A 24882-nucleotide genomic window follows, 5' to 3' on the forward strand; every position below is an offset into this window, starting at 1 on the left:
CCGTATCTTCTAATTTGGCTGATTCTGCCATGTCAAAGATTCTGGCCAAAGGACCGACCAGGTCCAAGAGTTTGTCTTGGCAGTTGCACCAGGCCTTATCGACGCCCTTACGGGGATCTTTGCCAAATTTGGAAAAGAAAGTAAGGAGGGATTGGTCAATGGACGGGGTAGCGGTAATGTTGGAAGAAAGTGAAGGTCTAGGGCATTCTGATCTTAATTTGGACCTAGTGGGTTTGTCTAGGGGAAGTCTCAGTCTGGAGGAGATATAATCAGACACATGGGAGGAGGGTAACCATTCGGTAGAATTGGGGTGTTGGATAAAAGAGGGATTGAACATGGGGTTACCGTCTGGGTCTAGAACTTGTTTGGCTGTGAAGGTATTTGTGGTTGACTCAAGTTTTGTTCTCTTGGTGGGGGGGGAGGACTGAGTCTGGGAACCCCAGATATCGGGGTCGTCATCTGGGTCGTCTAAATCGCCCATGTCGTCATCTGTGTCTGAAATATGGGAAATGGTGATTTTCTGTGGCGTAGCAGATATATGTTTGGTCTTTTCAGAGCATTTTAATCTAGGGTTCCCCTCCTTGGAAGGAGGCCTTGGAGGAGACTTGTCCTCAATCTGGGGTGAAGAAGTTTCACCAGTCAAGCTAACGCCATCTGTTTTCTGTGTAGACAAATCCTTAATTTTTCTCTTTCTGCATTCCCCCGCAGAATGGGCCAGTAAGGATTTGGAAACCATATCCTGTATAGAGGATTGAAGGTTTTTTGTCATTTTGCCCATTGAATTTTTAATGGCTTTATCCACAGAATCACTAATAAAATTATCAAGGTCCTGGTTAAAAGATTCGTCCTCATTAAGGGAATTGTCAATCATATTGAGAAAACAGGTAATGATAGGGTTAATGGGAAAAATGTAGGGGCGAGACCTGGTAGAACACGCCCACCGGGGTGTTACCGTTGTAAAAGGCACAGACGGGAGCTTGAAATCGAGCTGAGAGGCTGAATTCGGGCCGTGTGGGAAGAAACAAAGTATTTCAGCCCACGCGCGCGTCGTGAGAGAAAGACCGGAGCTCTTGTGAAGAGAAAGGTGACAGTTGGAACGTTCGCGTTCCTGGAGGCCGGCGCGAGGTGGGGGGGGGTATAAGAACACCTCGGGCGAGTATTTCTGGTAGAACAGAAAGTCGCGCTACCGCGTAACAGAATTAAATAAATTTCATGCAAAATAGTACATTGTAAGAAAATAACGCGCAGTTAAGAAAATGTGAAGAAAATTTTGGAACACTTATCTTGACTGTGAGCAGCAAGAAAGAGGGCTGGTCACAGTCAAGTGTATTGTTTATACCGTGTTCAAGCATTGTTATTGGTTCCAATGCCGATACGTTTCTCTTTCCCATTGGCTGCTTTTGTACTCCAGCCTCATGGGAAGTGTAGTTTCTTGACTGCTGCTATTCAAAATAAAGCAAGATCGAGAAGCATAATAAGAGCCTCCGGTCTTGCCATAAAATTGAAGCTGTCCACCTAATTCTCAGCGCTCTGTGCTCGGCGTGTATTTCTTTGTATTAATGTAAAAGCGGCTGACATCGCGCATTGATTTTCCCCCGCTGTCTTCACAGCTCAGCAGTGCTGACTTCTCCTGGAGTATCAATATTTCTCACGCTCGGCAGCTCCACCTGGATGACATCCGGCGCTCCTATTTCTTTGTATCCTTTTCTGGTGCCAGTGTGTAAATGCTAGGTAAGTCTGACTGAAGAACACAAAGCATGTCATCACGGCTGATGTGAGAAATTTGGGCGCGAAGGTACTGTGACATTTTGCCACCCCCAATTCTGGCAGCGGAGCGATAATTTATGGTTCTCAAGGCCAATTATGGTGTCCCCCCTATCTGATGCCTGGAATAGCCTTATATCAGCACTGTTTGAGGTTACTGGTAATGTTACTGATCCTACTATGCCAGATTTATCAGGATACCTAAGGGACGACAATGAGTGAACATGGTACTTGTGGGGAAATAACCACCCAGAATTACCGGTACCATGCAGTATATCCCCATTGAGAGATAATCACACACCTTTTAAGGCATGAGCAAAGTTGGCTCTGTCCCAGAGCCCCCTACTTGCTTGAGGCCCCATCATTAAGCTTAGATGACAGAGAGTTTTAAAATAACCAGTTTGTTTACTTACTTTTCGTTCTTGAGCCAGCCGAGGATGTCCGGCCAGCACTCCCCCTCCGCCCAGTAATAGTGAGGGATAAAGAAAAATGCCTATTAGAGTCTGGTTATATTCAACAAGGCGTTTAATCGTTTAAAGTGCATAGGTCCAGCCTAACTGCACAGGCATTTCCAGTTATGCAGCACGTGCCTCTTAAAGTGCAGGAAAGATTGAGATTGTGTGCTACCTCTGTGACAGCATCGTTCTTGTGGAGCCACTGCCAGATCAGTGGGTTAATAATCTGCAGCCTGCTGTCTCTTTATTCCGAACACCAGTCCCATGTAGCACAGGCAGTGTATTAACGAAAAGGTTCCATCAGCACTGTGTGCTTGAATGCTGCTGACAGACAAGCAACTCCGCAGTTTGTGGGTACCAGGCTTTGTGACACCACTAGCATTTCTGCTTGTCTGGTGCAGTCCAGCTGGAGACCGCTTGCACCGATGTAATGTTCGATGATAGGCCAAATGTTAATTTATATTTCAGAAGGCCATTGTATGCTCCTTCCAAGATTGCACTGTCCTTGTGGAGCCACTGCTGGGCTGGAGCAATCACAGCCTAGCCACCTGACTCAGAATACGTGTTCCTCACAGGGCAGGAACAAGAGTGCAGTAAAAAAAAACAAAAAAACAACACAGGCTCAAAAGGTGAGGCACGAGTTTAATGCAATACATGCAGTAGGCTTTTTCAGCCTTCTCATTTCTCAGCTTCTCTGGTGCTGGCGGCCAGAGAGAGACAGTTTGTTCCAGAGTCGGAACAATCGCAGCTCGCCAGAGTTACAGGGGGCAGGGTGGCATGTAGGAAGGGGGAGGAGGGATGGGAAGGAGTTTTAATAAACTTTAAAAAAAAAACCTTACCTCAGCTCCGCCGCGCTGCTCCTCTTTCTCCCATTGCTGCAGGCATAGGCTACCAGCCTGCCTTGCAGCCAATCCTGACGCTGCTCAGAGCAGCGTCAGGATTGGCTGGGAGTGCCCAGCCATGACGCTTCCAGGCAGACTGGGAGCCTGTGTCTGCTCTCTCCAGCCTGGCAACACAGTGCTGGGCTGGAGAGAGCCCTGTGCGCAAGTGTGTTTGGCTGGTCCGAGACGGCCGTCCAAACATACATGCACAATGAGAGGGAGTGCTATGCACTTCCCTCACTGCTCTTCACCCATGGCCCAACTCCTTTCAGAACAAAGGGATAATAAACATAGTTTATTATCCCTTCGTTGTGAAAGGTTTGCGCTTTTGCTGCTGGCAGGGGGGCCATGCGCTGCCACTGGGTCGGACCCAGGTGTAGGCTGGCCAGCCAGGACTATTGTCAGGGGTCTGACCATAGATGCAGAGGGCGTGAATGAGACGAAAACGAATAACAATGAGTTGTTCTGAGCAGGGTGCCGTCAGTCAAAGCCCCAAACTCCCTATGACGCCCCAGTAATAGGAATAAGACAGGCAAAGAATTGCCACACCACTTTACACATGACAGAGCATTTCCTGTCTGTGAATTCCACCTACTTTGGTAGGTGGAACTCGGCCTGGTTTCACCGCACTCATTATTTCCGTGTACAGTAAAACCAAGGGTCTCAAAAGTGAGCACAGTTGTAACTACCCCAGAGATACCAGTCAGCCCAGCTTGTGATCTGTCCCTTAGTGTTCTTGCAAGTACTGGGTGGTATCTCCCAACCAATACCATGGCATTACAAGATAAGGACCTGATCATAGGTAGTAAGATGCAGGTGAAGGCTTACTGCACAACTTTACACATGTTTACCCCCATTCCTAGTCCATTTTCCAGCCATGAATTCCACCTACGCTTGACAGGTGAAACTCAGCCTGGGTCCACTACACTTGTATTTCTGGGTGAGAGAAAACCAGGGGACTCGAAATGAGGGAGAGTGGTATCTGCAGATATATATACAAATAACAACAAAAGCTGTGGCTGTGTGGAGAAAGGAGCGCACTTCCCAAAAGTAGGCTAACGTCTTGTTGCGGAATCCATGATGGTAAAGGCTATAATGGAAGGAGTGCCCAAGTGGTTGTACACCCAGCCACAGGGTGCGTAAACTGTTACCTAGGAGAGGTCACAGTTGTGAAATGCAAGAGAGAAAACCATGGCACATCGCAGATGTGTGAAAAGCTTCACTTTATTCATCTATAATGTCTCTGGATGAAAATGACTTCTGGCCCAATAGGACATATTGGGCACAGTGTCAGATGGTAAGTACAATTCTCATGTTCGGAAAAACAACAGCCGACACGTGTTTCGTCAGGGTTGACTTTTTCAAGGCTCCAAAGCATGGAAGTATCCAAAGGTGTTCCAAAATTCCAATGACCGCTAGTATATTAAAGGATGATATGTTGAGTGATGCACGGAGTATCTGAAGACCATGATAAGCCTCCTGCCCGCATCAGGATACTCAATAATCTATTACCGGTATCGTATCTGCAGATACTTTTCTGTCGGAGTCGGGATTGAGTCCTTACTGTGTATCAGTAAGTGTTTAATTAAGGTGCCTTTCAACTCTCAGATTGTCCAAAGATGGCAAACATTCCTGCAAGGGGTATTATTTCAGTAAAGTATTAAGGGTAGTTGAAGTAACTTAATGAATCTTTTGACCCATTCTCTAGGGGACACCAATAGGTAGTTAATCATAGGATGTTGTACATGGTTGACGGGCAAGCTTATGATTTTTTTTAAAAACCTTTATTGAGAACTTGAGGCTGTAGCATATAACTAACAGCAATTATTAGCAGTACAAACAACCACTTTATCAACAGGAAAAGGCATACTGAGGGGTTCATTGGGAGGTTGGTTGATACAGCCAAAAGCAAACCTCACGGCTTGCGGTTTCCCCCGCATTAGACAGGGAGGAGGGCCAGAGTTCTCCAGTGGAGCCGCTGTGGTTTTAGCTAGCAGAAATCTTTTATTCTGTAGTTCATCTGCCAAATGACCAGCAGATCGCGGTGACAGTCACTCCACCTTTTTTAAGGCAGTCATACTGTCACTGGATGTCTCACTTTTGGCACCCCAGGTGATGTCTGGGGCCCCGGGCACGGAAAATAACCAGTGAAACCCTCTTACTCTGCACACGAGGGCCTTTGATATTTTTTCATATTTTCAGTCTTCTGCTTTGGAAGCTTGTTTGTGAAATACAAAAAATAAATGCCTAGTGCATTAACAAGGATACCATCTCGGTGCTCAGATATGCCTTACGTGCATTCACTATAGTTGGAAATGCATTTGTGTTAGTCATAGAGACATTTTAAAATAAAAGAAATAGACCAACGTTCGGCAAATGTGCCTTCTGATGCTTACTAAAAACAAGCATTGACAAGGCTAATCCTTCGGCTCTTGTACAATGAAAATCTTTTCTCAAGTTTCACTAAGACAACAGGTGGGCATCAGCAGTGTAAGCTTCCCTCAAGTACACAGAGCATATGCTGCATGATGCAGAGGCAGTACAAAACATACATACCCTCTCTTATGTGGTATGATATGTAACAGCTAAAACAGTGCAAGCAACACTACGTGATGTCACAGGTAAGCACAGCTAATGCACTCTTGCGCAGAAGAAACATAGGCAGTACATACACAGTACTTGACTTGTGCAGGTCACCCTCATTGCATTGTAATTGTATTTATATAGTGCTTACTACCCATGACACTTTTCGGCATGCTAACAGGATACACTCAAAACTAACAGGCTTCTTCCAAACATATCAGACAACTGAAGCACGTTTATTTCACACACACACAAGGCAAGAACTGCTTAGATATTCCACACGTACACACACAAAACATGTATAATATGCAACACAACTACAACCTATGCAGAAAGCATGCATGCATAAACCATGTGGTGAAATGTAACTCAGGGAAAGTTGTTCATGTGAGAGGCTCAGCTATGTTCAATAGATACTCCATGTGCCTGGATCAGAAATAGAGAATCTGGAATAATCATTGCTAATTTGTCGCTAGTTTAGTGGATTCTTTTTCCAACTAGAGAATTAAACCGATGTACTAGTTTGAAAGGAAAGAAATCGTCTGTGCCCTCATCACGAGAGGTCACTGTTATGGAGTGGAGTCTGGTTGCCTTTTCTCCGAATTAATGGTAATAAAAGCATACATTTCTCTGCACACCTGCATATGTCTTATGATACAACATTTTTATGTTTATTTGTTTTAGCAAATGGTTAAACCAAAACCAGGATGCAAGTGGTAAATTGATGGAGCAAGGTAAAATTACACTGCCAAGATTTGTGACTATTAGGACAGTTGCTTCCCTGTGTAAAGTAATTGAAACATGCAATCTGTGAGGCAATAAAAAGTGTTTTTCTCATGCCAATTTTCCATCACTGTAGTAATAACCTGAATTTGACCTTCGCACTTTAGTGGTAGATGTTTGATTGCACATTTATTAGTACAGTTCCTCCAGATAACATGATTTAATAGGCCACATTATTTATATATATATATATATATATATATATATATATATATATATATATATATATATATATATATATATATATATATACATGTGTGTAAATATGAAAGAAAAGATGTCCTGATCTGCGTGTTTACGGCGCACTTAATTCTCCGGTGGTGTTGGTTTGAGGCAGGACAACCATATTTTCAGAAAACAAGATTCTCTTTCTGTTTTAGCAAGAGAAAACCACACTCTGTCGTTGTGCCAAAAATACCTTAACTTTTAATACATTAGTGAGATCATAAACAATCAAACAGGAATCACCTGACGCGTTTCGGTCTCACCGGACCTTGTTCACAGGTGTTTCCAGTATGCTAATTTCAGCGCTTTAAATAAAGTACTCCAAAGTAACAGAAAAAATACTCACGTTACACCACTTATCAAGGGTTACTCCATAACATCACTAAATATATACACTTTAACAAAGAAAAATTATTAAACGTTTTTCTATATGTATATTTACCAAATTGTAACAGTGTTTTAACTACAATCCAAGGTGTTTTTCACTAAGTTCCACATTGCATTCTGTGTAGTATGTAGTTTATAGCATTTCATTGAATCAAATTATTTTTAAATATATGTCATAAAATCTTGTTTCAGCGACTAATGGAGACTTCAAAGCAATTTCTGAGGTGTGTTAACAAAATATAGGGGCCCTCATTAGTTTTTAATTTATATTCACATTGAATTCATATTCATGTATTGCATGTTACCTACAATAGCACAATCCCCAAAGTTTCTTTTAAACAAGGCCCTCACTAAATCCTGCACCTCTGATGTAAGGACATTAATGTTTGGGTATTATTCCTTCAGTCAACTTACATTGATAGCGCCAAAATTATATGTCTATCTGACAAATGACAACGGGAAAGAAAGCATCTTATCAATTAGTGGAAATGACATAGAATAAATGAATGGCAACATCTTATGAGCTATGACAACCCTTATAGGTGTACAAATTATTCTTCATCCTGGTTTAAACCTAGCGGGGTGAGAGATCGGATATCAAGTATATGTCTGGATTCTAGTTGACGCAATTTCTTTTCTCTGTCACTACCACGTTCTGATTTTAGTACCTGATCAATTACATAGAATGTCATGAGTTCCCACTTGCTATCATGTTTCTGTTCCATATGTCTCGCTGTTGCATAGCTCCTATCCATATTGATAGTTGCTCGAATATGTTCTAAAATTCGCTTTTTAGTCTCACATATGGTACTGCCAACATATTTCAACCCTCAAGGACATTCAATCACATATACTGTGAATCGACTTTTACAGTTCAAGTGCTTACGTATCACTCTCTCCATGCCAGTATTTGTGGAGTACTCTTTCTTATTCACCCCAATTTTACATGCCTTTCAGCTGCTGCATTTCCAAAAGCCAGTTTTCTGTAACCAGTTTGCTTTTGTAGTTTGGAAATGACTGTGCGTTAATTTATCCCTTAAGTTTGCTGTCCTTCTGAAAGTCATTAATGGGTGTTGTCCCATGATTTCCCCCACTATTGGGTCCATTTGTAAAATTGGCCAGTGGTTTTCCAAGATTTTACGAACTTGTGTGGCACTCTGTGAGTATGTTGTTATGAACCTCAGCTGTTGTTGCTTGGCATGTTTAATGGCTTGATTTCCTCCATGAATTAATTGTTCTCTTGATGATTGTTTCACACGTTTCTGTGCCAGAGCTAAACACTTTTTCGGATATTGTCTTGCCAGGAATCTCTCCTCTGCTAATTTCAAGTGCTTCTCACACTCTTCCGGCTCTGAGCAGATTTTCTTTATTCATAGAAATTCACCATAGGGAATGTTCCACTTTGTTCGTGGTGGGTGAAAACTGTTAGCATGTAATATGGAGCTCGTAGCTGTTATTTTCCTGTGCAATGAAGTCTGAATTGTCCCCTCTTTAACATAAATTTCTGTATCTAGAAATGTCACACGTGTCGCACTGATGTCGTAGGTGAAATTAAGTTTCGCGACATTAGAGTTCAAGATATTAAAGTATTCATCAAATTCTGACTCAGTACCATCCCAGATAAGAAAAAGGTCATCAATAAACCTCAGCCAAGTCACTACTTTTTGTTGGTAAATCTCGTTTTCTTCTGCCCAAGCTATTAGTTGTTCAACCCCTCCCATTGTCAGATTCGCAAAATTGGGAGAAAAAGAATGTGTGTAAATATATTTATGTATATATATATATATATATATATATATATATATATATAAGAGTTGCAGTAGCCACCCTGTGGTTATAGTTAGGGTAACCAGAGTTTGGGATTTTTGTCCGTTAATAACTTCATTGTCGGGAGTACTAAACTAAACGTTTTGTGGCGCTTGGTCAAGGGAGTGCAAAGAAAAAAAATAGGTCCCAAAACAAGCTTGAAATCTAATGGATTTTACATAGACTTTTGTACTTCGCTTAGCGCAAAAACGTCCAGTTGGATTTTGCTGAAATTTGGCACCATTAGATATTAAGGGGCACAGATGAATCTTTTGGAAACTGAAGGTAAGTAGAGTAAGTATTTCTTAAGATAGAATGTTTTTCAACCTTGTAATATCTTGAAGCACAGTACTATTAAAATAGCAAGGAAGCCCAAAAAATAAACTAGACTACATATGTAAAGTTTCAGATGTACTACATGAACAGCTGAAAGACCCATTTATAGTAACATGCTGATGAAAATCTATAAACAAGTACATAGCAAAAAGAATACATCTTACTTTACATAAGTTTTCCTTACATACTCACTTGCTCAGTAAATAAAACTATGCCCAACAAGCCAATCAAAAACCATCTTCCTTTTGTACTCCTGTGCAAATGGAAAAGTGACCTAGCAGTGACCTACACAAACTGCTATATGGAGGACATCAAATCTTAATTTTTATATCAACAATGATGGACATTTGGGCTTCTCATGTAGCACATCCTACTAAAAGTAGCAGCAAAGCCCCAAAATAAACTAGACTGCATATGTAAAGTTTCAGACGTTCTACATGAACAGTTAAAAGACTCATTTATGGTCAAATGATTATGTAAAACTATAAGTGAATACATAACAAATACAATAGATAAAAAGAAAAAAATCATTTTAAATCTGATTGCCACCCTGTAGTTAGTTAGTTTCCATCCATTCATTCATTTAAGATGCCATCAGTGACGTCACAAATGGTGTCATAGAACATGGCATGGGTCATGGAATATATGAGGTAATAAGCAGGGCATGGCTGGGGCACAAGTTATAGATAGCTATGCTAACTATAACTGATGAATTTCTGTCTTTTTTTAGTTCAAAACATTAATATTGTCACTGACAAATTCACCTAACCATAATGTTATTTTAAACTTTGTTTTTTTATATGTTCACTGAAAAAAGGCGGGTGCCAGTAAGTTTTTATAGTTACAACCTAGGTTCTGAAGGAAAAGCATTTTTTGACTTGTCTATAATTTGGCAGCGTTTAACAAATCTAAATGACATTTTCTGAAAAAAGTGTCGACCATATCTTTTTGTGCATGGTAAATTTTAAGGTGATTCATCAAGTGGAGGCTGGGAAAAACAGGTGGTCCAAAACTGGGTTTTCATGTTAATTCCCATAATGATTTTGAAAAAAAACTACAGCCCGGACTGCTGGAAGGATTTGGTGTAAATTCGGTCAGTAGCTTTTGAGATAACAAAGGAAAAAAATATTTATATATCTGGGCAGAGCCTAAGCTGAGATCTCATGGTGAAATCTAATTGGCTGTCAGCATTTCAACCAGAAAGTGCTGGAAGCATCTTGGAACTAAATATACATGTTAGCACCCATTGAAATGCATTGGAGTCAATGGCAGGTTTTGAGGGTCACAAAAAAGAACATTATATAAAGGGTGATAACAGATTTTAGTTAAAGTATAAATCATTTGTTGTTAAGGCGATTTTACCCTATGAAAAAGCCTTCTGCTTGGATTTTATGAATCATGTTTGAGAGAAAACTGTTTTCTTGTGATTTTCCTATAGAGGTTATGAAAGGTGGTCCAGAAGCCATAATGAGAGCATCTTTTCTGTAAATTCACACTATCTTTCTCAGCCATGTGAGAATGAAGACTGCCTTTCTCAGTAAAACGTACTTCCAACAGGAGCAGCATGTCAGTTCGTTCACTTGGGTTCTACAGTGTTCTGCTGCAGCCTCCCAGAGTGGTTGAAAAAACTACTGATGTATCTAATTTTAGGACCAAACTATCTAATATTTGTAAACCTTTTTCTAACAACCTGGAGACTTTATTGAAAGATTTTCGACAAGTTGTAACCATGCAGTTAAAAAACCTTGGTGAAAGAGTCCAAGCTTTATCAGACACTCAGTGTAATATTCTCCATATCTATTCACAGTCTTCATCCGGAGAAAGAGTGCCTTCCCAGTCTGTGATTTCAGTCCCAAATCCTAATGATCCCAGTCTACGCCTAGCACATCAGTATGCTTAAATATCCAGCAAAATATTGCCAGCTCTGACCAAGCACCTTGTACCGTAGACCACTTTTTAGCCACCTAACAGCACCAGCCATGATCCTTTTAACAGTAGGCAACTGGCTCACCTACAACTATCATGCAAGTGCACACTGTATGTTTTAATTTTAGTAGGCATTCCTCTTGTGAAAAAGGATTTATATGAAGACTGGCAGGGTCTAAAATACAAAGTTGCTAATTGGTGTAAGAGCAAATCAGACAGGCCAACTGATTTGGTAGATAGAATCCTCGTGGTGCAGAGGATCGGATGGCTTGGCTATGCACCCAAAACTTAAATAGGGAACTGTGTGGTAGTGAATTTCAGACGTCCTTGGTAGGTGAGCGTACTATTACACTGTCTAGACTATTTAGCAAACAAACAGGATAAAAGATGTGTGCTTCCTCTGGATTTCTTCTGTCGTCAGTTTCAGTAGCTTCCAACAGTATGAAATCTAGGCTAGGCCCCCCACTGGTCAAACCATCTTCTGACCCCTGTTTCCACAAAAACTGCTTTGCATCTCTCTGAGGCCTATCTGACATTTATTGGCTGGTCACCCCTTAGGGCTCCCATTCAACATCACCATCACCTTTATTTACTGTTAAGCCTATTAATTGTGGGGGTGGCGAGTCTACTATAGACAACTCTCCATTAAAAGGGAATAAGACAGATGGCCTGTGTCTCCTTTCTTGGAATAAAGCGGGTAATCACGAGAAGCTGGATAATGTGGATTGGTTGCAAATTGTCAATAATTATGAATTTGTATGTTGCTAAGAGATTTGGGCCCTAGAAAAAATTTAGGTTTTACAATCTTTTTGTGTTGCAGTTCCACTCTTTATATCTGGTCGACCAAAGGGGAGCTTAGGAACACTTATCTCATTGAATGTTAGCAGTATAAAAATCAAAGCGGTATTGTGTACTTTTTGTTGCCAAATTTTACATCTGACACTGTCTGGTTTTCCTGCAGTCCTGCTCATTACCTGTTATTTTAATTTCGTTACCAATCACCGTGCTGAACCAATCCTCGAATTAGAGACCATCATCTCAGGCTATATTGAAAAGAGTATTGACAGGGTAGTTATCATCTGGTGGGGTGATTTCAGTATCACTAAGTGCCCCCTTAATGGGAGGCAGTGTTTGCGGTTTAACCGATTGGCAAGGGAAAAATACAACACAATTTCTGCATACCCCTTACAGGGATGAATTAAACAAGATTATTGCATTATTTGCTCTTCAGTTCCGACTTTCACAAAGAGGGTGTGCTGTAGCACCCCACTGACAAAGGCATTGGGTCTACAATTGATTTTATTTGCTTTCTTCATACCTGGCCCGCTGATCATGGACTCAATTTTTTTTTTTTCCAGCATTAATGATCATAACCCAGTGTAACTCTGCCTACCTTGCCCCATTACTAAGACCCAAAAGTCTGGCTATGTACATATACTATAGTACTGTCCATACAAGGGGATACACAAAAATTTAGATCACAACTAACTTTTTGAATATCTAATTGCTGGTAAGAAAGAAGAGGTGATGTGTTGTCAGCCCGATGAAGCAAATTTTTGGAAAGGTTCAAAAAGTTTTGACAATCTTTGCAAAATCGCGTATAATATGATGACTGTTAAGAAAACTAACGTGGAACCTACTGCTTGTAGATGGTTCAATCGTACCTGCAGTACTGCTTCCAAAAACCTTAAACTGGCAACTGAGATGCAACCCTCTATTACTGAGGCCATTAAACGAGCTAGGCAAATTTATATGTTGAGTCTTCAAAAGAGTAGAAGGGAAATAAGAGAGAAGGACTTACAAGCAGCCTCTGAACTTAGAGATTCCAGAGCTTTATGATCAGTCATTAACCAGCCTTTTTTCTCAGAAGAAAAGCTTCACAAATTAGAATGTCATATTTCTGCAGAAGATTAGTTATCCTATTTCGCACGGATTTTTGACCAAGAAACTTTTAATCCACCATCCATAGATGTTTCTAACACTGCACTGGGTAGTGCATGTTTATACTTCCTTTTTTAAGTCTAACTGGGGGTTAGACAAGGCTGTATATTAGCCCCTTTTTTCTCTTCTATATTCTCCTGACCAAGTGTTGATGGCCAGAGGGAAGAATTCCCCTGTGGAATACAGTTGACCTGTGCCCGTTTTACTCTATGCGGACGATGCACTGCTAATTTCCTGCACCACTAATGGGTTAAGTTATTACTTGACTCCTTCAATGAATTTTTGTGGGAACGCAAATTAAGGGTTAACCATCATAATTCATATATTGTGACCTGTGGGCCAAAAAGAACACATTCATGTAGTTACAATATAGGTCAGACCCCTATTACTAAGGTCCAGAATTTCATTTATCTTGGTACATTAACCTACAGTGGGACAGACTTTTAATCTAAAGGGTTCACAAATTCGCAGAAGCAGTGAATGCTATTTTTAAATTTGACAGGAAACTTGATCACAAGCATACCAAAGAACTAATTTCATTGCATAAAGCCAAATGTCTTTCTCTGGCACATATGGGGCAGGCGTTTGGGGCTAAATTGACTTGGGGTATCAATTTAGATGGCCTGAACTTCTCCACATCCACCTATTATTCCTAATTTGTTCACTGTTACTGTGTTAACTGTATCAGGTGGAAAACGTCAAAAACCCTACCTAGGGGTTGGGCCAACGCCATGTCATAGGTAGAATTAATTTGCTAAGTGTTTGTTTTCCTGTTAGTCCTTTCCAAATGGTTGCTGTCACAATTCTGATGCCTCTTTTCAGGTTACAAATATAAAGACATTCTTGACCAATTTCACAGTTTTCCCTGAGGCTTTTTATTTATTTCCACTATATAGTCCAATTTCTAGCTACTTCCTAGCCAAGTCGTGTTTCATTGCCTGCAAGGCGAGGGCTTTTTCAGGGCTAAAATACAACATAAACTTTATTAAATCATACGTTCCATTTATTTAGATTATATACACATCGTGAGATATAGTGCCCATAGACCAAAAACGTGTTCACAGACCTTCGTCTTTGTATTCATACTTGTGCTCAAGGAAGCCTCCTGTTCAAAGTGCTAAGGTGACCCTCAAAACTATTTAATAAAGCATTTTAACATTCAGGCAACATGTTAAAGGAAAGTGGGGGCTATACATTGTAAGAAGGACAATAAGAAATAGTAATATATGGCAATTTAGCATGCTTCAGAAAGTGAAGAGACACCCCTTGTAATGGGAGTTAGAATCAAAGCAAGTTTATGACCCTGGTGTAGGTGTTAACCTAGGTTATCTTTTTTATTGTCAAGATGCAAATATCTAGTCTTTTGTTTAATTTTCACTTTGATTTTATTTTAATAGATCTGTGGAAAAAGAGCATCTACAGAAAATGTGAGTTAATGTTTAAAAAGACCTATAATTCATATGATAAGATGGCCCAAACCCTATGCATAGGGGGTCTGCTTGTTGACCATCATAAAGATCGATACAGACATCATTGTCTCTCGCTTTACCTCATGTATGAGACCAGGTGTGTTATACATGGTACTTAAATGATCCAGAAACTATATTTTAATGTAAGCACTTGCCCGCACCCGAAAGAAGCACACAGAAAAGTCATTAGCTTGCACACCAGATACATGGGTCACTGTAGGTAAGTCAGTATTTTTTTAATTTTACGTTAAGGTTTTTAGAAGTTTTAAAGGCATACGGTGGACCAATGCTGGTTCGCTCAATTAATATTTATAGACACAAACAAATATGCTGCCCCTGGGATGCCAGGTCAGAGAAGCTATTTGCCAATGTTAGTAAACTCCTGATAAAAGGAGGGGGTAGTGTATGCGTACATTGTATATTGCTATATACGCATATTCTGCTGGTAAAGTAAAGCAAAGCTGTTGCACCGTAGTGCGGTATGTATGTTCTTAAGTATGTTGTTAGCAATCCCCAAGAGTATCTCAACCTTTTTTTTCTCACACAGATGTTGGCCTCCCTTATACGGAATACACAGTAAAGACTAAACACCTTTTATTATGGCTGGAGATATGGCATGACCCCAGACCAACTTTTCCTGACAAGTTCTTGAAGACTGTGTTAAATTAGATCATATGGACCTAACTATCCCTTGGTTAGCTTATATCAAAAGAACATTTACAGAGCTTGGAGTTCCTATTCTCTTTCATTCTCCAATTGAAATTAGGGCTAAGGGAAAAACCCTACTTTTCCACCCATAAAAAACACCAAGATTCAGACAATGCACTCTGTCCGGCGTTATATAGAGATCATGACCATAGAAGGGGTAGAACCTTATTTACTGTGGATTTCTAACCCTGAACATAAATTCTATCTGTTTCAGATTGTGCACAGTTCATTTTCTGGTAGCCTTTCCTCAGCAAGGCACTGGGTTTTTCAGTCTGCCATGCTGCCCCTGCGATAACATTTCTAGCAATCTCTTATGCATTTTATGTTTTTCTGTGGATATTATTTTACACCTAGAGTCCAATTTGTATGCCCCATACTGTTTATGAATAACCTCAGATCCTTTAACTTCAGTCTCCCCTTTTTACAGGCCCTTGACTCACAGCTTATGCGCCATGCAGTTATTAGTTGCATTTGAGCAATCTTTGAGGATAGGGAGGCCTATGAATGTCCAGGCCACGCTAGCTTTTTAACCTTTAATATAGGTCTCTGTGGTATTGTGTTTTAATGAAGATTTTAAGCTGATTATTTATTGATGTCACGGAATGCCAAGTATGAATTGATATCATATTTACCCTATATTTTTTTTCATGTTTTGTAATTGTATTTTTTAAAACCCTATTTATGTGAAAATCTCCTAGGTGGAAGGGCCATTATTTCAAGCATTTTTGCACACTATTTTGTACTTTTCAAATTGTTTTTAATATTATTGATGTTTGTCTTTTTATGGCTGTACTGCTGAATAAGAGTATTCTGACTGACATGGCAAGTAAAATACCATAATTATTGACGGCATTGATTAAATCATCTGTTCATTGTGACAGCATCCTATGAGATTTGTGAACATGTTGTAAATCGGCACGCTGCACCTGTACCGAATTTTCTATCACCAATCAAATCATAATGGCTATAAACGCACATAGTATATCTGTCTAGTCACCCACATTTGGTGGATGTTACCCTCTTGTTACTGGTATACACCCACCTTACCAAGAAAATGCCTTCATATACTTTAATTGGAGTTACCACCTTTTCAGACCTTGAACACACTCCAAGACAAGAGTTCGTACTCTTCAACTTAACAGGATCACCCTCTTGAAGATTTGACATGACCCACAATTTTAAGTCAAGAGATTGACAGGTATACATTTACCACTGATAATACACCTTATGCCAGGCCTAATGGAAACCATCTGTAGTTTGCTAAAAAAAACAACTCTATACACATTCTTGCAATGAGCACAGTGGCATACAACCTTAGAGCCATGCTTACAACCACGGGGGTTAACCATATCTATGTGGATCAACCTTACATTCTGCATAATTCTACAGTCTGCAGTGCTTCGAAATCTTCAAAGTTATGCAAATAGACATATGCACATTATAAGCATCCTTTAAACATATAATTTTGTAATTAGTGCCATCTACCAACTATTTAACTAGAACACATGCCCAGACATCAACTAGTGGAAAATATATTGTGAATAAATGGTTTGGCTTCTCCTACAGTATTTTGTGGCACTCTGGTTTTACGCTACAACCTACTTTGAAAGATACCTCTGCAACCCACATCAGGTGCATTCAGCCTTTACCTTGTTCAACAAGAAAGACTTACCCAAAACTTTACTGGATGGTAAACCGTGCACTACATAACTTTCACTGTGCACAGCCACAGTTGCCTTGAGTTCTTACGGTATTTTCATTATGTGCACTAACATGTGTACACACAATAATACTATGCTGTATATGACTACAGGCCCTTTACTACCAACTTAAGCTTTTGAAAAGTTGGAGTGATGTCAATAGCAATATCATGGATGACGTCATAAGTGATTTCATCTGTGATGTCATTTGTAATGGCATCACTGATACCACAATGATGTAATTTTACATGTGATAAATTATGTAATAGGTGAGGTTATAAGCAGTGCATGATGAGGTCGCAAGTTATACTTTAATTCACTAAACTATAACTGTCGAATTTCAGGAGATTTTCGGTTTTTAAAGATTAATTCTTATTTCACTTGAACTCCTAACTATATTGTCACTTTAACCTTTGCTTTTATATTTAGATACATATATGGCCTGACTACAACCTTGGCAGATGGGATACTCAGTCACAAGCATGACGGATATCCCATCCGCCATATTACAAGTTCTATTATATCCTCCGTAACTTGTAAAACAGCGGACGGGACATAGTATCCCATCTGCCAAGGTCATAATCAGGCCCATAGTCTTGGGCTAGGAAAGAGCATGAATGTGATCAAACTACACAAGATAATGCTTTTACTATTGATGACTACTCTGAGTACAAAAAGATGGAGGTTAATATAAATAAATATTCTTTCTGAGAAAGAGATGCAGATTCATGAAACTGCCTCACCACAGGCATAATTCTGAAAACATTATTCAGGCGCAGCAACACATGGATCGGACTATGCTTATACATTGTCGCGTAATATCAGGAAGACCAGAAGACTGAGTTAGGGACTGTAATGCTCAAGGGGACATGCAGCTGATTGTGCTTATCTGAGTTAGCAAATATTGCTGCGGAGAAGTGAACTCTGTACTATACATTCCTGTCATCAGTGCTGTCATGGCCACCTCATCACCAAATCGTGGCAGGAAAAAAGCGCAGTCGGACGACCCCCTCACTCATCAAAAACAAGTTAGCACAGAAGCAAAGCACATAATAATTTTGTTCTTATTCAATCTGTGTTTGCCTTACAGACTCTATATTTAATGTTTCCCAGCTCTGTGATGACTGTGCTGTGAATTCTTTGTTTTTTGTACTTTGGATCAAAAGGCGGTTGTGTTTTTTAATCCCAAGAAGGAGGGGAAAATTTATGGCACCGGATCTCTGTCTGTTTAGTCCTTTTGTGTATGGTACTAAAGGGCTTCCCACAAGTGAGGCTTCTTAGGCACTCCTAAGAGGTAGATGTTGGAGGTCCACAGTGAGTCTTTCATATGTTTCATTTGTGGCTGTATCTGGACAAGGGTAAAGATTGTTCAGGACTTGAGTTTTCATTGTCAATCCCTCTTTTGTCGCCAAACTATATCTAAGCCCACGTTGTCATTCTTAAAGTACTCAAACTCTCCTATACTTAATTTTTTTCAGGTGTCCTCAATGATTTCTGTCATGATCACGACTTTGAAAATGATTACCAGGATTGCAAGCATTGTTGACACAACAAACAGATAAAGACCAAGATTTATAGCTGGACGGCCGGCACGCTGTCCCACCATGGGGATGGAGTAAATTACTCCATCAACATGGCGGAGGGGCTGGCTGCCCAATTTATAAATGACCAACAAACAAGTTGTCATTTATAAAAGCATTGCCAGAAACCACTGTCATGGCGGCTCCAGCTAATGCATTTTACTTTGTACTATAGGGCAAGGTGCAGTCCAAGCACAGAGTATTTCTTTTTTTTTTACAAAAGGAAAATCCTGAAACTGGATTTTCTGTTTTTTTCCCCTCTCTCCACTGTTGTCCTAGGTCTTGTTGTTTGCTCTGTCTTTAGCCCGGCAAAGCTTTGGTTTGGGCACAGTTAAAGGGTTTCTTTTGGCAATTTCAGCTATTTTTATGGTTGCCAGTTTAACCATTGCTGGTAAGGTCACCAGTTATGACCCATTTCTGATAAGGACTCCAACATTTGTTTCCTCTGAAACTCGTCATTATGCCCCAATGAGACCTTAACTTGGTTCTAACTTTTTTGATATACTCACCCTTTGAACCCATGCACAGTTGCCCTCTACGCCTCTTTGCCTTCAAAACAGTCTTCCTAGTGGCCATTACATCGACCATGAGGTCAGTGAACTTCAGCTACTTTCTGTGCACCCACCGTACACCAACTTCTTACCAGATAGATTGGTTCTTTGTACTCATGCTTCCTTCCTGGTACACCTTTCCACATGGACCATACCATCACACTGCTGATCTTCTTTACTTTGCCTCACCCTTGTAAAGAGGAGGAGAGACTCTATTGACTGGACTCAAAATAAGTGTTGTCATTCTACATTGACCGAAAAAATCCAGGTGGCCAGCTGACTCTATGTTTGGGTTTGTTGGAGCTAAGGAAGGAAAAGCGGAAATGAACGATCTCCAGATGGCTTGTGCTTTATATTCATATCTACTACACGCTGGTCAAGAAGCAACCCCCTGTGGCTATGTGGGCTGATTCCATCAGAGTCAAGGCTTCAACCACTGTTTTATCCTACATAGTCCCTGTCCTGGATAACTGGCAGGCTGCTATGTGGGCATCTCTGCACGTGTTTACCAGACACGACTGCCTGGACAGTTAGGTACTTCTCAATGGGCACTTTGCCCATTCAGTTCTCCAGGACTTATTGATTTAATGCAGGGTTCTGCAAAGTCGGTCCTGGAGAGCCGGGTCCATGCCAGATTTTTTGCATATCCACATTTAGAAAAAAGATGTTTCAGAAATCTACAGTTTTCTAAATGTGGATATGCTAAAAACTGTCGTGGAAGCGACTCTCCAGGACCGATTTTGCACAACCCTGATTTAGTGTATTTGAAGACCAGCCTCTAGGGAGGTATTGGTTGGGTATCTGTTCTAAGATAAGGTATCTGCAGCTAGAAGTCTCTATCGGATGAACAAGTTACTTACCTTAGGTTATGCCTTCTCTGGTAGAGGCTCTATTAAACAGCAGATTCCTGATCCTCCCTTCTTCTGCAAATGGATTTCTCTATTTAGAACGCCCTTGTAGGTCCTTGGTGTCTGCACACTGGTTGATTGGTTCCCAGTGCTTCTGGCACAGAAAAGTCACAAAAGAAACTGATGTCAGTGTGCTGGGGTGGTGCCTATATAGTCACTGCACACATCACTTCGAGGGAGGACACCACCGCCAACGCAGAGCTGATCAACACCACCTACCTGCATGCATAAGAATCTGTGGCTAGATAAAGTTTCTACCAGATAAGGTGACTTGTTCTTTAAAGCTGCTCTTTTACAGTAAAAAGGCAGACTCTGCTTTAAGAAGGTTTTACGCTCAGCAAGACATTGGTGGTAGTAGATAATGGTTCCCTCGACCCACTGCCTGCTTCCCCTGAGGCTGTGTGACATGATTCCAAAATCTGTTACCGCCCCAATGTGTGACTCAGAAACGTTTTAATGGTTTGCGTATCATTACGTATCACAATTAAGAGGGAATGCTCCTTTCAATTCCTTTGCAAATTGCGATTCCTAATGAGTTGCAAAAGACTTTTTGCGAGCCATCAAGGCTTTTCCCATTTGCAAAGTGCCCTTTGTACATTGCATCCTTCCACTATGTGCTATACAACCTCTGTTTTTTACGAATCGCAGGCTTTGCGACTGCTCACTGTGGTGATTCTTTAGTTCAGTTGTTCTTAACCTCTGTTCCATAGACCCATGACGTCCGAGAGCTGTACTAAAGGGGTCAGAGACTGCCTCAGAAATTAAATAACGTTAACAGGTTAATACAAAGTATAGAAACAAAAAAAGCAAAATTTTAAATTTTAAACCGTTCTGTAAATATGAAGTATTTTGAAATTGGAGGCTAATTATTAGTTAGGTTAGTATTCTCAGATTGATTTGTGGAAACTGTCAAGTTTATCAAACAGAACATGTTACTGATGATACATGGCCTCAATTCAATTTAGAAAAGCTCCATACTTCCCATTAAAATGAACATTTTTTATTTTATCTTATATTTGTGAATTAAATAACATTTCATCATTTGTGTGTTTGATGAATGCTAGTTTCTGTACTTTTGTGTATTGTCTGGCAGTTCAAATCATGGAAAAGGCTTCGGCTGGGGTCCTTGGCTTCTAGCAATGATTCAGTGGGAGCCCCCGGCTTCAAATAATGATTCAATGGGGGTTCACAAGAGTCAAAAGGTTAACTATTGTTCCAGGTAGTTAATGCAGTATTACTGCATTTCCTTAGATGTACAAAATACGGTAGATATGTGCGGTAGGTACTTACAACATACTTCTGTCCTTACCTGGGGACTCTGTGCCCATCTGTGAGATGAAAAGTCGGAATGGAACGGGTTCCAGCAGTAAGTAAGCAAGCGTAGGACTGGACACCAGAACTGACAGGCCGTACGTGCGGTAGCAGGATAATGAGCACCGTAGACAGAAGGAGGGCTGAGTGAGCCTGACGTACGGATTATGTCCGTTTCCGGTGGAATCTGCAAACAACTGAAAGTGGATCTTTGGGTTGAAAAGTGTTTGGGTGCTTGCTGTTGAAAGACACAAGTCAGCAGTTGTAGTTTTGGGGGTCTCCCTTGTGATGACGGGGAAGTATTTGCCATGGAACCCAGACAAGTGTTACAGATTGGGTGAAATGGAAGGACAGGGCGGATGATGATTAGGACTTGATGGGGTGGGGGTGCTGACCTGACTCTAGCATCTGAATGAGTGGTGCTGGGGCTGCTGTTTTAAGCAGTGTAATAGAAGGGAAGGACCAGGTTGTGCTATTTGACAGCCTAACGAGAGGAAAACAAAACAAAGATGCTGAACTTGGGTAGAGTGACCAGATTTTGAAAAGAAAATACCGGGACAGGTTAAACATAAAAGTAGGACTAAAGTCTTTGGTCTCACTTTTATTTGTGGCCTGTCCTGAGAGAGAGAGAGAGAGAACACTCACCCATATAAGGGAGCAGGCAGAAAACAATAAATTACTTCTTCAGTTATTTAAGGCTCCAGATGTAATGTGAAAGGACAGCATAATTTCACTTCTGATTGCAGTTGACCTGACCTTTGTCCCAAAAAACTGGACTTTTATTTAAAATTTACAAAAGCGATCACCGGTTGACCTGACCTTTACCCCAAAAACCGGGATATTTATTTAAAATTAAGAAAAGCGTCGGGACACCCGGACAGTCTTCTGAAAACCGGGGAGACGTCTGGTCACCCTAAACTTGGGCCATTCAGCCAGTGGAATGGGTCAAGGTGACCTGACGGATAGATGGGGAAAACAAACCAAGTGGCTTTCCCTATTGGTGATAGTAAGACTGCACCCGAGATAGACCAAAGGAGAAAGGGTACCCGAAATAAAACCAATGGCGATCCCTTGCTCTGCAAAGGCATAAAGTTGAAAAAGGTAGACCATGAAGCAACTGTCAAACAAACCTTAAGTATATCGGTGCCCTCTCGTTTCTTGCCGGAATGAGCTAAAGATCTCAGAATGACTCATTGTTCCACATAAAATACGGCGTCGTTTATGAGGATGGTACAGCTTAAAGGTTAGGAATATTACTTATGTAGCAGGGCTTGCTTTTGGACTGATTAAATAAACATGAACTCAGTATTTCATTTGGAAGTGAAATGGTGGAAATATATTTTCGGGAGAGATACTTTATGGCACTGCTGGCCTGGCAGCGTTCTATTATGCATTTATTTATTTTAGTAGGCTCTCGGCGGCAACAAAAACATTAACACAAAAAAAAAACTAGAACGCCCTTGACGGAATGGACAAGACCTCTGCAACCAATTACAACATGCTCCTTGGTATAAATAACGCAAGAACTCAAAAGTAGCCCACTTTTTCTGTTGCTTCTCGGTACATTAGTGTTAACTTTAAGATATGTTTTCTTTGTTTTTGTTAATGATTTGCATAGTTACTATGTTATTTACTCTTACGCTGTTATGAATATTTCAAATGCGCGGTATAATACTCACGTTGTAATTTTTGTGTATAGATTGTTGTATGGTTATTTTTCAAATACTCCTTGTTTCGAAGGTTCTCACTATCGAACTGGCCCCCAAGTCCCCACGATAACCGAATTTCCTTGTTGCAGCTAGCCACTCATCCCCTTTGGTGTTGTACCTGCTCCTTCTCTCCACTGCTCTATAGCCCTTTCCCTCTCAAATAACAGCACACCTCACAAGGCAAGCCGTGACGACTATCTTAGATTTGTACTGGATTATCAACTTCTTGCTTATATTTCGAGCAGTTAAGAGCTCGAGAGGTTTTCTAGGGGTGCATTTTATAACCACTGAACTTTGACGCACTTTTACATGCCAAGATGCCTTATAAACAGTCTTTCTGTTTTGTGATGGCTTTCTGAGCACTGTTTACTTTCGAGGCCTTTACCTAGTCACCATGCAGCAGTGGAGAAAGTGGATCATCCCTGAAGCTTGTCTGATGAACAAGTAAACATGATCATACATTTCTGAGTCTTCTATCTGAGCAGAAACCCATTTTAGCCAGCCAAAGGTACAGTCTTTACTTCAGCTTCCAAGTCATTGCCACTAATAATAGCAGAAGTAGGGCCAAGTCCCGCGTCCCAAGAATTAATCAAAAATAGTGGAGGGATACCAGGATGATGAGATATCAAATAAGAGGTGAGATGGAAGATGCACAAGAAGGCATTTAGAAGAGTGACTTTATGCAATGGGGAGTCCGAAGAGAAGACGTCCTTTAAAAGAAGGTTGAAAGTGCACCACAGAAAACTTCAACAAACAAATGATAAATCAATTTTAGGTGTGTAACTGCCTCACCTAGACTACCTCTCCAAGCCTCACACCAACTTCAACTCCAGGATCATCTCCTGCACAAACACTCTTATCCCACTCATAACCAACGCTACCTCACTATTAGACCGCAAGCAAACTGGTACACAGATGATCAGAGACTCTCCAAATGCCTTCTCAAATAGTTGACAGCTGAAGCACCAATGGCGACACACCCACGGTAACACTAGAAGCACATACATATTAAATCTCTGATTCTACCACCAATGACTCAGATCAACCAAATGCTCAGCTGGGACCAAACTGAAAACATTGCCAACACCTCTAAATAAATCCTCTCCATAGTGAAGAAATTCACCTCCCCGCAGCCAGCTCTCTCATTACTCCAGGAACAAAATCAGAACCGTATAAAACAACTTTGAATTTCAGCCGCACCTCTCCCCCCTTGCCATCCTCCAACTTGACAAGAAGAATACAAAAGAAGTCGTCCTGTCCTATTGGTCCATCATCACTCCTTTGGAAACTGCTGCAATCAGACACCCCATCCACTTGGGAGTTCCTTTGGATCTTTGTCCACACTTCATCTTCACAAAAGGTCCCATATGTACACTGCCCTCATTCCAATAACCAATGACTCTCCCACCACTGCCACCTTCCTATACGTTTGGAAGCACACCACTATCTTACCTCTAATGAAAAAACCTTTAGTGGATCCGGAGACGGTGGCAAACTAGAGAGTGACCTACTTGCTCCCATATCCATCAGAAATCCTTGAAAAACTCTTCAACAAATGACTGGATGACCCCTTCAACTTCAATCACCCCTGAACCCTTCCCAAATTGGATTCTGGCCGAACCACAGCACCAAGACCTTCATCATTATCGCCACTGACAACATCCATCTTATCAGGGACAAGGGAGACAAATGGCACTCATCCGTCTCGATCTCTCTGCCTCCTTCAGCACTGTCTCCCACCCCATTCACATCAAGTGCCTCCATGAACCTGAAATACACAGACCTGCACTCCAGTGTATCAGCACCTTCTTCTCAACACACACCCAGTAAGTCAGCCTGGCCACACCTCCTCTGCCTTC

At 40.9% G+C, this 24882-nt stretch overlaps 1 protein-coding gene across 2 annotated transcripts in view; it reads left to right on the top strand.

Moving 5' to 3' along the window:
• Positions 1 to 24882, top strand: part of PIGN (phosphatidylinositol glycan anchor biosynthesis class N) — a 988499-nt gene that overhangs the window by 813629 nt on the left and 149988 nt on the right. For both annotated transcript variants that reach the window (XM_069219499.1, XM_069219500.1), the window contains one exon: positions 1611 to 1697. In XM_069219499.1, coding sequence (XP_069075600.1) covers positions 1611 to 1697 — 87 coding nt within the window. The remainder of the gene's footprint in view (positions 1 to 1610; positions 1698 to 24882) is intronic.

Source organism: Pleurodeles waltl, chromosome 2_2 (genome assembly GCF_031143425.1).
Source record: "Pleurodeles waltl isolate 20211129_DDA chromosome 2_2, aPleWal1.hap1.20221129, whole genome shotgun sequence".
Taxonomy (NCBI): domain Eukaryota; kingdom Metazoa; phylum Chordata; class Amphibia; order Caudata; family Salamandridae; genus Pleurodeles; species Pleurodeles waltl.